Genomic DNA, 13,365 nt, shown 5'->3' on the forward strand with positions numbered 1-13,365 from the left:
CAACGGTGTTCGAATCCCGCAGGCGAAAGGATAGGGCAGCCGTTGTAACTACACTGACACCTTAGAACTTATGTCTCAAGGTGGGTAGCGCATTTAGGTTGTAGATGTCTATGGGCTCCAGTAACCACTTAACACCAGGTGGGCTGTGAGCTTGTCCACCCACCTAAGCAATAAATAAATAAACTTACTCTGAGAGCCACGGTGGTGTACTCGGACAGTCTCGAGACGTCAACCGTGAGCTTCCTCAGCAGCTTCAACAGCATGGAGGGCTGCATCGCTGACGTCAGAGCCACCAAGAAGTCGGAGACAGCCTCACGTTGGCCTTTTGTCAGCATGCGGTTTTTGGATAATCTGCATAATGGGAATAGTTAAGAAGTTAAACGTGAAACAATTTTTTTCTCCTACCTACGCCGAAAGTTCGGATTTTCTCCTGCTGTACAGGGAAGAAAGTATCACTTTATCTCCCGCTGTACAGGGAAGAAAATGTAACTTTTCCTCGCTGGGTACTGACAAGTGCGCATGCGTTAGTGTCTACGTCTGCTCTCACGCACCTAAAATTCTTCGCCATTGTTGTGCTCGGGGAATTTGCAATATTGTGTTTAGTGTAAAAGTGAAATAAATAAAAGGCAATAAAATTTAATAGTGAAGTATTAAACAAAGATGAGTTCATCAGACAGTTCTTATTCAATTAGTATGTGCACCGTGGGAAAAAGTAGGACATCTCATCCCGCGTGTTTGCCACGCAATGTACTATTGCGATTTAATCTCAGATTTTTTATTGTTTCTATTAGAAAGAACTCAAAGTATCTTAAGGTTTGGCAGTTTATTTAACTTTTATCATCCTGATAATAGAATTCCAGCTGGTGGATAAAAATAGACGGTGATCTTCACAATATTCATATCTCAGTCCTCCGTGACCACGAAAACATTTGAATATTCGAAGACAATATTGTAAGGAATTCCACAGTCTCCATTATTTTTTTGGAAAGCAGGATTCTTGGAGGCCTTTGCAGTTTCACCAGGACAGGCGAGCGACACGAGATCAGCCAGGAGGGATGGGGTTTGCTAACAGCCGCCCGAGCACCTTCGACCTTCGCACCTTTTTATTGCCCTTGTAGGCATACGAGTATACGGCCCATCTGATGGTGAGTGGTTATCGTCGCCCATGGACTTCAACAATGCCATGAATAAAGCTAAGTCACTGCCTATCGTCAATGTGATCTTAAATAAAGTGCCAACAATTGTATTATGTAACTATATGCGGTTAGATCTAACCACGCGTTCCAATTTGAGGGAAGGTTATGCAATTTTGCAGTCGTGATATCATGAAGACTTCGATCTGCACTTTGTGATGGTTGACGATGAACTCGACGAGCCTGAAGTCAGGAGTTCCTCCCACCTGTAGACGGTGTGCAGCGTGGCGTCCAGCAGACTGGCGTAGTTCTCGGCTTCGTTGTAGAAGTTGGCGTGTTTGATCAGCAGCGGGAGGATCGAATTCCCGATGTACCGGTTCATTGAAAGCGCCATGTCCGATTCGCAGCCGTCGTTCTATCGAAAGATCAGACTTTGGACTTGGGAGATTCTAGGTCTTATCATTGAATCCACCTGGTGTTAAATGGTTATTGGAGCCCATAGACATCTACGACCTAAATGCGCCACCCACCTTGATAATTATCAGTTCTAAGGTCTCAAGTATAGTTACAACGGCTGACCCGCCCTTCAAACCGAAACGCATTACTGCTTCACGACAGAAATAGGCAGGGTGGTGGTACCTATCCGCGTGGACTCACAAGAGGTTCTACCACCAGTAATAAGGCCACATGCGTCCACTGTCTAGGCTGGACATAGGGCTTCCCGAGCCTCGCCACAACGACTGGTCTCCGCCCATAGATCCATAGGCCGTGTGACGTTGACCAGGTCGGGTAATGTCAGCCTCGAAAATGAATAACACCTCCCATTGTCTCCCCATGGGTGTCGTTAAATGCGACTAAGGGATTTTCCAGGGAACAACTGCGTTTTCCGAGTATTATGACAGCACACTGAGATTACCAGTTCACATGCAAAGCATTGGGATAATGGCAACCTCCCTTCCCAACATAGCTGATATAATCATCAAAGGTATCTTTAAGAAAAGTTTTAGACAATTCATTCATTTTTTTTATAAATACATGATATAGCCGAAATACAAAATTCTAACGGACTGATCCAATTTCACGTTTCATTGTTGACCACATAGATATCAATCTATGGTCTCGAAATGAAGGCGCATAAGACCTTTGCTCATCTACGTCGATAGATATCATACCCTGTCTAGCATAGTGGCAGCTCTCAAGTCTGGCAAGAAAGCTTCTTCGAGAAGCTTGTAGAAAAGCTCTTGGGTCTCGATGCCATAGACTCGTTCTAAGAAAAGTCCGACGCTCTGCTTGTGTCCCGGGATTAGTCCGGATGGCATGTCTGTTGGACAAATACCGTAAATGAGTTATCATGTAGTTTAATTAACAATTGAGTGCATGTTAATTTTGTTACGATCTATACGTAGTTTTTTTTGAAGATTTTGAGGAAATTTGTTGAATGTTTTACATTCACAATACAATATAGTAATAACTTTATGAAATTTTAAATATTCATTAAATTCGAACATTGTAAGCGACCTTTTTTTATTGCTTAGATGGGTGGACGATCTCACAAACCACCTGGTTAACAACAGTGGATACTGGAGCCCAATAGACATCTACAACATAATGCGCCCAACTTGAGATATAAGTTCTAGGGTCTCAGTATAGTTACAACGGCTACCCCACCCTTCAAACCGAAACGCATTACTGCTTCACGGCAGAGATATGCAGAGTGGTGGTACCTACCCGAGTAGACTCACAAGAGGTCCTACCACCAGTAATTACGCTAAGTACAATTTTGCGGGTTTGATTTTTATAACACGATGTAATTCCTTCACTGTGGAAGTCAATCGTGAACGTTTGTTAAGTGTATTTCATTAGAAAAATTGGTACCCACCCCCCTGCGGGATTTGAGCACCGGTGCATCGACTACATACGAATGCACCAAACGTCTTATCTTTTAGGCCACGATGACTTATACTACGACGACTCTGTACTTCTTTTTTTACAGAATAAAACCACCGGCCCCCCACCCACCGTGCCGGCGACACGACCGCCGGTTCCCTCCGCCGACGGGCCGGGAGCCCACCTTGATGGCGCCGCGTTGCACCTTCCCCCGGAGCGGTCGTGGGAACAGGGTCTACCATCACCCGCCTTAAAATTACGGGCGAGCATGCTGAGCCCGCCGCCCCACGCCTGGGTCCCTCTCCGCATTAAGCGGGTACCCCAAGTTCTTAGGGAATGGGACCCTAGTCCCGTCCCTCTGCTCGGCGACGGGGGGTTTCTGCGTAGTGCGGAAAAACGACCCTAAGCTTACCGGACTTGGGTCTCTCTTCACCGGCAGCGGGATTGTTGAGGGTGAACCGAAGACTGAGCACTCCTTGAAGATCTTCCAACGGTACCAAGGAGCGCAGAATGGCACGGGCCCGAAGCGACTCGTTCTTACCCTAAAACGGTAAATTAAAGGTAACTTTGACGCATTGGAGATCTTTAGTTAGGCCCTTCCTGTTGTTTCTTTATCATTCTCTATCCATCCGTCCATCTATTCATCTGTGACCACGAAAACCGTAAGATGTTCTAAGCGTCTCAAATAATATAAAGGATAATAAAAAAAACGCGCGACTTTAAGCCGTTAAAGTGGTTATTTGGTTATTATTGTACAAAATTGTTTAAATTAATTAGGGATTTTGTCATCGTAACTTCGTATCTTGAATAATTGCAAGAGCAATTACTGCCGCATCCCCTGTGTACTTACAAGAGCAATTACTGCCGCATCCGGAGCACAGCGCCCCAGCAGATCGACCAGGGTGCAGTAGAAGTTAAGTATGGCCGCTCCAGTATCGATGTAATCCTCGTCGTCGTCCGACTCCGGGAGTGGATGGCTGAACTATTAAACAGATGACCTTCGATTACGTAAATTGAAAAAAATATCCAATAAACCCTTTTTGTTTAAATAGGGGTCTATGTGGATTTAATCATCTGAATTTCTGGCTGAACTAATGCCAAATGCTGGGGTAGTTGAGAAATATCAAAACGGTCAAACGTAATGGGTGGTAATTTAAGCAGATGTCAGTAAAGCCTCAGACTGAGCCTCATGAGCTTGCACGTCTGGTTTTCGTAACCTCTCGATGTCACTAGCAATAGGTAGGCAAAAAAGGCTAATTGTTAAAATCACCCATATTCAAGAAGTGTGTTTAAGTGTTAAATTAGGTTTGAAGGGTGAGGCAGCCGTTGTAACTGTACTTGAGACCTTAGAACTTATATCTCAAGGTGGGTGGCGCATTTACGTTGTAGATGTCTATGGGCTCCAGTAATCACTTAACACCAGGTTGGCTGTGAAATCGTCCACCCATCTAAGCAATAAAAAAAAAGTGATAGAAAAGGTTGAACGAAAATTGGTATTATCTATTGCGAGATATCTAGTTATTTTTATATCTCTATAGATATATCTCTTATTAATTATTATTTTTGCAATTCACATACGAAATAGATCACATTGTTCAGTCGCCGCATTGTGGTTAATAAATCATTAAGTTTAAGCTCCAATTTCCAATAGTACTTTTCGTTTAGATCAGTTAAATTTAAGTATAGCTCATTCCTTATTTTAAGTGCAACCTTTAGTCATGCCATTAATATATCGCAGATAGTCCTACTCATACAGACTACACACAAGTAATAGTTCAGAAAATTTAGAAATTTGTTGAGTGAGATGCATTGTTGATTGGTCGTATAACAAGTCTTATTTAATGGTACTGTTACGCCGGTAAGAGTAACGCCATCTATCGCCGAATAGTCGAACGAATATCGAAGGATCTAGAAGGCTCGAGAAATACAACGCCATCTATTGACAGATAGCCGAAACTAATACTAGAGATGCGTAGTATATTCTCGATAATTCTAGGGATGAGGTATCGGCTATAAAAGCGTTGTACAGATGGCACGCAGTCAGACAGTAATCGGAACTACTCGAACCGAAACAGCAAACGGATCACCTGAAGCGAAGCGGAACAAGCGAATTGAGTGTTTTAAAGTGTTTATGAAGTGTTTAAGTGTTCTAAGTGTTGAATACAGTTTTTAGTTGTACTTTGGTGGAATTTTATTTATCCCGAACCCCAGCGCGTAACAGTACCAAGATAGATTGTTAGAATAACGAAAGTGAAGCTATAGAATTTAACAGCTACATGTCCACAGCATAAAAGCAAATAAATAAATCTCTTATTTACTCTCTTCTCTCGGTGACCTGATAGCCCTATCTGAAAGAGATTTTTTCAATGAATAAATATTCGGTCGCGATTAACACTTAAATTTCCAGAAAAGGATTTAATGTCATCTCGTTAAAAAATCATTAACTGATCAATGTAATGTGGTCATTTACAAGATTAATCATTTTCATTATATTACCAATCTTATTATCAATCTATTATCAATTTATTATCAATCTTAATCGTTTTCATTTTTTGTGTCCTCACATTAAAGTGCGATCTGAAATAGGCACCGAACCATTCGTAATGATTTGTGTCATGCTGATGTGATGTAAGATTTATTCGTTGGAGGTTCCGGACACATTAGGTTCGGCGTAATGAATACCGTCTACTTTAACTGGTCATAGGCAAGGTTTAAGCGAAGAGACAGGGTGGAAACGCGAAAACTAGTGAGGAATATCACATGTAATAGTAGACGAAAACCTCCCATACAGAGCATCTGTTTTACTTGGTGGCAGAAAATTGTTTTTTTTATACAGTAGATGTGGTCAAATCAGCTGTAGTTAAGAATAGCATATGGCCGAAAAGTCAACACAATCAGGAATTAAGGTCAATAATATAACAACGTCGTCACTTCATGAAAATCGTTTAAAAACAGACTTGTCGTAACTGTTTGAAAGGTCCAGAATTTTTTTCAAAACTAGCCAGATAGTTGCCAGGTAGGTTGTGCTAAATTCTCATGGCAAAATAGCTTATTTAAGCTGACAGGTGACCAAATGACTCTGAGACTGATCAATTTTATTCTGTGCGTGCCTTTTAATGGCAAGTGTCGTGAAGAAACTATGTATTGATCGCTAAACGTGGAAGCTTAAAACATGGATGCACTCGGTCTTCTGCGACATATATTGATGGTCACGGTTTTAGATTCTCGCGTCTCTTCGATTACGAATACCGAAACTTTCTTAATGTTGAACTTTCTCGACTGTCTCAGCCGTATTATGTATACTTACATTAATATCCCCTTCCTGTTCTATCTCTCTTAGTTTTCTTCTATCTGCGATCCTTTCGCTCATTTTGTTCGCGTCCACAATAGCCTTCAGTAGACCTTCGCCTTCTCCCCGAAGGGCCGGGCCAAGACACTCCGGCCGCCTGATTAGCAAGCGGATCACTAAGTTGGCGTTTTCTTCTACGCTTTCACCATTTACCTGAAGCATTGATTTTCCATAAAGTATATGTCAGTTGCAAATTCTTTATTCTTTATTTGTACACACTGTTAATAAAATACAGTAATTAGGATAAGATATATTAACTCAACAATTGAGTTATCTACCAGCTAACCGTAAAATGTTTAAGCTTTTTTGAACATTCCGAAATTTATTGACCAATTCAACTTGTCTCCTTTCATAATGTTTGGCATTCAGGACAAGCGTAATATCACAAGAAATACGTTACAGACAAAGAAAGTTAAAATACTCACCCAAACACAAAATCTCAGGAAGTCCAAATATCTCTCGCCTTCTACCGGATCCCATCCAAGGTCTGGATACCCCTTTTCCACTAACTCAGAGTTGCTCTGTAGTCCACAACGAGAAAGGTATACCGCTATTTTCTCAAGATAGTGCTCCCTACAAGCAAGAGAAGGAATTTTTTTATCATAAAAAAAAACTGTTTGATTTCTCAAAGGTTTTAAATATATAATTATTCGGTTTCGACTATGAGTTAAGACATAAATGTTGCCAGATACATCTAATATGGCGAAATCTCTTTGTGTTTCCATCGGAAAGAAGTTAAGTCGAGTTACAGTTTCAATCAATAAAAAAATACGAACTTCGAAAGAGACATTGAAATTTCTGATCATTCTTCTTACCTCAAAGCTAAAGCCAATTCCGTGTTCTCCATCAAACTGGAGTAGGCAACATCCAAAGGAGTCGAACCTCGCAACGAAGGTCTCGACAGTAGAATATTGGAGTTCTCCAGCAAGAAGTCAAAGTGATCGAACATGGCTTTTTGATTCTGACGACCGGTGCGACAGAAGTAGCAGAGGAATCGACAACAGGCCACAACCATTTCATGCGAAGTGTCCTGTAGGGTGCATAGAAATAGGCAAAATACGTTATGAATATAAAAATGAATTGCTGTTCGTTAGTCTCGCTAAAACTCGAGAACGGCTGGATCGATTTGGCTAATTTTGGTCTTGAATTATTTGTGGAAGTCCAGAGAAGGTTTAATAGGTAGATAAATATGAAAATGCTTGGAATTAAATCAAAATAACAATTTTGTTTTTCCGTTGTTTGTTTTAAGTTTATTTATACAAAATGTCTTTTATTTATCGATTGAGGCACTACGAAGTCGACCGGGTCAGCTAGTACGTTATAAATATTTTCAAAATAATACAAGATACCGCTTGAAAATGAATTGCTCTCCAAAACAAAGCCAGTTAAGATGTGACGCGTCTGGAATTGTAATTTGGCGCGAGGATCGTATGGATTACAGAGTAAAGCTAATTATATTAATTAACATTTATATATAAGTGTACGTTTAAAGTTATTATTATTACTGGTGGTAAGACCTCTTGTGAGTCCGTGCGGGTAGGTACCATCACCCCGCCTATTTCTGCCGTGAAACAGTAATGCTTTTCGGTTTGAAAGGCAGGCCAGCCGTTGTAACTATACTGAGACCTTAGAACTTATCTCAAGGTGGGTGACGCATTTACGTTATAGATGTCTATGGTTTCCAGTAACCACTTAACACCAGGTGGGCTGCGAGCTCGTCCACTCATCTAAGCAATAAAAAAAAGTAGTTTCGTTTACATATTTTTCTTTTACTGTTATTAATTCTTGCTTTGCTAATTTTTTGTTTCGCCAGTGATTTAGCTTGTTTTTATTGGCGAGGACCACCAACTGGTTTTGTTTCTATTTATTGTTCTATTCTATTCTACTGTTAAGCTGTTAGTTCTCCTTTTAAAATATTAATAAATTTATAAATGAATTCCTTTAACTTATGTCTAGGTCATGTCATGAAGCCCTTCATTATTGGAAGTGTGGCGGGTAGCCATCATACAACGCAAGATAATTGACAGATGCCTGAATCTCGCTTACGACATTTTCAAGATAAGCTTATATATATACAAGTTCCGAACAACAGCATTCGGACCTGTCGGTCTACCGAGTAATATCACCCGCTCGGTGGAAGATCTTCCCTTTGTCGTAAGCCCCAAAGAAGTATAAAAATAAAGTTTTTTACAGAATGCTTACCTTCTCCTTGGTATCCTCGGCAAGCGGCTGGTTCGGTGCAGCATCAGACTGCGCTTGGGCTCTCCTTCCCAAAGTATTCATCATTACAGCCATCACGTTTTCGTGTACCCTCAATACTCTGTTACGTTAAAACGATCAAATGTATATTATCAGCTTTTAAAAAAAAGTTCACTACTAGTGGCATGATCGAGCACATAACGCAGAATGCTGTTAAAATGTGATTTTTATGAATAAGTACATGCAACTTTATGGTTCTGTTGTTACACAGTATATTTTTTCCGGTGGCGGGTAGATATGTGTCGTTCGCGAACGAACGAGTCAAACGACCCGGGTCTCAATTTCCGCGTGAACGATAGGGTCACTTCAAAAAATATGAGTCGTTCACTAAATCGACTCGTTTAACACAAAACCTGCGAATCAGAAGAAAAGAACCATACGAGTACGACGGTCATTCGGGTCTTTTCGGGTTGCCGCGTCTCGCCCCGCGCCCGTCTCGCTTAGACGTCGTTCGTTCGACTGAACGGGTCGTACGAACCGGATCATTTTGTTAACAGGTCAGTACTGATCTGAATCTCTAAAATTTAACGAACGACACATATCTAGTGGCGGGTGTCACATGTGTCCACACGAGCTGGTTCTACCGTCTGTATGTCATCGTTGGTATTGGTTAAAATAATAAAATACGTTTCGACCTATAGATCAGAATAGCAATATTCCTGCGCATTGCTACTTAAGATCGTCAGTACACATTGGATAAAATGGGCTGCCTTATTTTTGGATCAAATTAACAAAGAAAAGAGTAGATAGGGGTACATACTAAGATACTAACCTTATCAGATCTGGATGCTGGAAGAAAGTGTGGTTGTTGACCAGTTTCCTGTTAAATAAAATGAATCAAATCGTTTAAGTGCGAATAGATTTATATTACTAATCAAAAACAATATAATTATCTCTTGCTAGAATGATCTTTTTTATTAGACAGGTGAACGAGCCCATGGTCTACCTGGTGTTTAATGGTCTACGGAGCCCATACATAACACACATACACTTACACACACACACACACACACACACGTACGTACTATATTCTTACAGATCGTTCTTCCTGGTTAACTTTCTTTACCTGATGACCTAGCACTTAACCACTGACTTTTGTAACACAGGTTTTCCTAGCATAAAAGTCAGGGAATATTGTTATTGTATACCTCATAAAAAAGCCATGTGTATTATTATACTAGTGTTAAGAATTTTTGTGCCTGTTTGTATTTTAAGAGGCTTGAATAAATATTATTATTATTATTATTATAACATAAGTTAACTGTACATGAAACTTAGAACATAAGTTCTAAGTTTCAGTGTTAAGTACAACGGCTTCACGGCAGAAATAGTCAGGGTAGTGATACCTACCTGTGCAAACTCACAAGACGTCCTACCACCAGTATAGTTTAGCGATTTATGACTCTATCTTGAAGTTACAGTTAGTCTATAAAAAATCCAATCTAAATAGCTTAATATTCAAACATTAATTTCACTCTGTTCATCATCATTATCATCTCAGCTTAAAGCTGTTCACAGTTGAACATAGACCTCTCCAATCAATCTCCAGTGCGGCCGGTCTGTTGTCAACTACATCCAACGTTTAATTAATCTGTTCGCTTCGAATTAAGTTAATCTTCTTAATTTGGGTCTTCGACTCACCAAAGCCTTTTCCTCATGAGTTCCTCCTCTTCTTGACTCATTTGCACCGGGAGCAGGGCTCTGATCTGACTGAGTCCCACCCACATCTCGGCCACGTCCTGCTTGGTCTTCGCATTGATGACGTAAGTCTTTTCGAGAGCTCGGATCAGTTCTCCTACGGCGTCATACTGGCGAACCAGTAGGCTGGAAAGCAAATTTGATAAATTGGATGTAGTACCGCTGACCAAGTTTTGAATAGGTCTGGGCGAAAATTTAGGCAATTGAACAAGACTAGGTTTGGTCGCTAAAGTTGTACCTACCGGTCGACCAAATTAAAAACACAGTGGGAGGTCTCCTATACGAGTGCAGTAGGATAGCTTTGAACAGGGAGAGATGACGGGACGTCGTGAGACGCATCAAGTCTGTCCCCATCAACACTACTGGACGGTCCCGACCACTCTGTGATGACATAGGCTTATAGATAGATCTTTTATCTTCGTTTCCCTAGCGTTTTTCCGATCTTACCAGGGTCCGTATTCCAACTTAAATTCCTCAAAACTCCTTAAAATAGACTACCATTTATCACGAATAAAAAGATTCGTACGGAAGACTTCTCATATTTTTTGTTGCCAATGTGGACGCGGCCATGGATAAAAGCTAGTTACCTGAAAATAGTTAACAACTGAATACACATTTGACTGACCTAAACATCTCCCTGACTAACTTGGGAGTCTCAATCTGCGATTCCTCCGCCCAATTCACGATCGTCTGTATGAGTACTTTCCGGAAACGTTCCTCCGGAGTCTTCTTGGCTGGTTCCTCTAATGTCTGCGAAAAGAAGATGATCACAGGTTACACGAATAAGTCTCCGTGAGATATTTGACTGAAGTGTTTTTCGGTGGCTGCCATACGGGTCTTTAAGTCGACGACACGATTGCTCTTTAACAGGAACTGTACTCTATAGGGATAGAAAAGCGGTACATATGCGTACACCCTTAAACCAGCCTTATAATCTGTCCACTTTTCCCTTAGTTTTCTTGCTGAAATAAAATGGCTTACCTTGGGTTCCTCTTCTAGTTCCTTGACGGTATTTATAAGGCTATATAATTTATTAATGGCCCCCGGCTTTATTTCTGGTTCAGTGGGCTCCTGAAAGAATATCGATGGTAAAACATTCTGTAGTATCCCCTTCGCGTGGTTCTATGGGCTAATTGGTAGACTTGATTAATTAAGTCATACAGTTGTCTTGATACTGACAAACTAAAGGGTTGGGTGATGTTATTAATTGGGCACTTATCATGATCATGTAAGATTGGCAAGTTAAGCTGGTAATATGACAGACAGTTGCTTTCCTCGTTTGCAAGCATAAGACAACACAAAAAACTTTAAGGAATCCAAAAAAAACGGCAACATCATCAATCGACACTAGTGTTTCCACTGTGACATGTGTACTTAAAAAAGAGAGAAACATCAGGAGTCATTAACTTTGAAAACCTCAAAAATGTCTAGCGACTTGACTGTACTTCTGGTTTTGGTGATGTCCAAGGTCGACGGTAGCATCCCAGCATTCATTAAACTGTATTCTCATATGCTTTTGAATTTTTTAGGGCATTTAAGGGCAGTTGCAAGACACTTGAAAGGTTTTCTGGGTTGACGAATTTTTAACATATTTAAAGGTAGTTAGTTGCAAGAAACTTAAAAGGTTTTCTGGATTGACATACCTCAGGATCAGGTTCTTGCAGGGCGTTTAGAGATACGTGGACCATGAGACTTTCGTGGAAGCCGTTCATCCTAGCGATGAGTTCTTCGCCACAAGGACAGTTCTCCTTATCGATATCTTCAAGATGTTTGAAACCTATTAAGGATATAAACGTTTAAAATTATCATCACACGAGAAACCGAGAAACGGCTAACGAAAATCCTGAATTTCCTTTCTAAATTCCAAACGCAAAGGTGTACTCTCAAAATAAAACCCAACTTAAACAAGGAATATAGCATGTTCTAAAGACTCACTCAGGATTGCGTTCATCTGTTCCCTAGGAGGACAACGGAATTCTCTGGTCTTCTTGGCTGCAACCGCACTCGGTAAATCTGACTGCTTGATCTCAGTGTAGCGTCTGTTAAAGACAAGACCAATTGGTAAATAAAAGGTCAACACTGGAAAAGTTCGCGTCATGTTTCTTCTACATTATCCACGGATGAGTGTATTGGGAGCATAATTTGTTTGAGTCTTGGACTATTTAAAAGTATGTTTAGAAGGCCTGATAATATTTAATACGACCGAGTCTCTGGCGCAGTATTTAGCGGCTCTAACTCTTGCGCTGAGGGTTGTGGGTTCGATTCCCATATCGAGCAAACATTCGTGAGATAAACAAGTTTGTTTGCTCTTGGTCTGGGTGTCTATTATCTATATTTGTATGTATTTAAGCTATATAGATCAGTCTTTGGTATCCATAACACAGGGTGTCCTAATTTGAGGCCGGATGACCGTGCATGATTTGTTTTCAGCTATTATTATTATTTAAAGGTGAATTTGGAAAGAAGATAATTAGATTATATGGTATGTACTATGGTTATATATTTGTATCAGTCCGTTTGAAGACCATCTTCAACTAAGCAACAGCCGACATTGGATTCCAAGGAACAAACATCAATACCCCTAGATCTGTAATTGTCCTCACCTCAACTGGTCGGACTGCAGGTCCCCGACAAAGTCATGTGCAAAAGCCACTATAGATTCAACCCTGTGACGTAGCTGCATGTCGTTCAGATGTTGGAGCAAATAACACATTTGCAGTTTAGCGCCTTCAGCCATTTTCATGTGAAGAAGTCCTTTTCGGTGTTCGTCTTTGCCTTCTGTTAGAAATAAAGAAGTTGGTTCCAGAATTGATACCGGTATCTTTGTTACTCCAGCCCATTTGACGTCAGAGAGGAGTTCCCGTTTTTATCATAATATTATTATTACTACCAGAGGGGGAATAGGTCGACTGAAGAAGACATGGATGGAGTGTGTGAATGACTATATGAGAGAGAGAGGAATGAGTGTTGAGATGACGGCTGATAGAAGAGAATGAAATAGAACAATTCGTTGTGCCGACTCTACCTAGTGGGGTAAGG

The 13,365-nt window shown here is 40.7% G+C and overlaps 1 protein-coding gene across 13 annotated transcripts in view; it reads right to left on the bottom strand.

The window, feature by feature from the left end:
• LOC101739070 (ryanodine receptor) overlaps window positions 1-13,365 on the bottom strand; it is a 172,547-nt gene that overhangs the window by 68,060 nt on the left and 91,122 nt on the right. For 7 of the 13 annotated variants that reach the window (XM_012689315.4, XM_062675643.1, XM_062675638.1 and 4 more), the window contains exons 47-63: window positions 12,930-13,104; window positions 12,262-12,365; window positions 11,970-12,103; window positions 11,308-11,397; window positions 10,952-11,076; window positions 10,270-10,452; window positions 9,401-9,448; window positions 8,572-8,689; window positions 7,185-7,399; window positions 6,795-6,942; window positions 6,328-6,522; window positions 5,339-5,368; window positions 3,871-4,002; window positions 3,433-3,562; window positions 2,306-2,454; window positions 1,400-1,548; window positions 189-351 (exon numbers count right to left, since the gene is read on the bottom strand). In XM_012689315.4, coding sequence (XP_012544769.2) covers window positions 189-351; window positions 1,400-1,548; window positions 2,306-2,454; window positions 3,433-3,562; window positions 3,871-4,002; window positions 5,339-5,368; window positions 6,328-6,522; window positions 6,795-6,942; window positions 7,185-7,399; window positions 8,572-8,689; window positions 9,401-9,448; window positions 10,270-10,452; window positions 10,952-11,076; window positions 11,308-11,397; window positions 11,970-12,103; window positions 12,262-12,365; window positions 12,930-13,104 — 2,288 coding nt within the window. The remainder of the gene's footprint in view (window positions 1-188; window positions 352-1,399; window positions 1,549-2,305; window positions 2,455-3,432; window positions 3,563-3,870; window positions 4,003-5,338; window positions 5,369-6,327; window positions 6,523-6,794; window positions 6,943-7,184; window positions 7,400-8,571; window positions 8,690-9,400; window positions 9,449-10,269; window positions 10,453-10,951; window positions 11,077-11,307; window positions 11,398-11,969; window positions 12,104-12,261; window positions 12,366-12,929; window positions 13,105-13,365) is intronic. The other 6 variants (XM_012689312.4, XM_012689311.4, XM_062675641.1 and 3 more) reach the window with 1 other exon arrangement.

This window comes from Bombyx mori, chromosome 24, assembly GCF_030269925.1.
Source record: "Bombyx mori chromosome 24, ASM3026992v2".
NCBI classification, from domain to species: domain Eukaryota; kingdom Metazoa; phylum Arthropoda; class Insecta; order Lepidoptera; family Bombycidae; genus Bombyx; species Bombyx mori.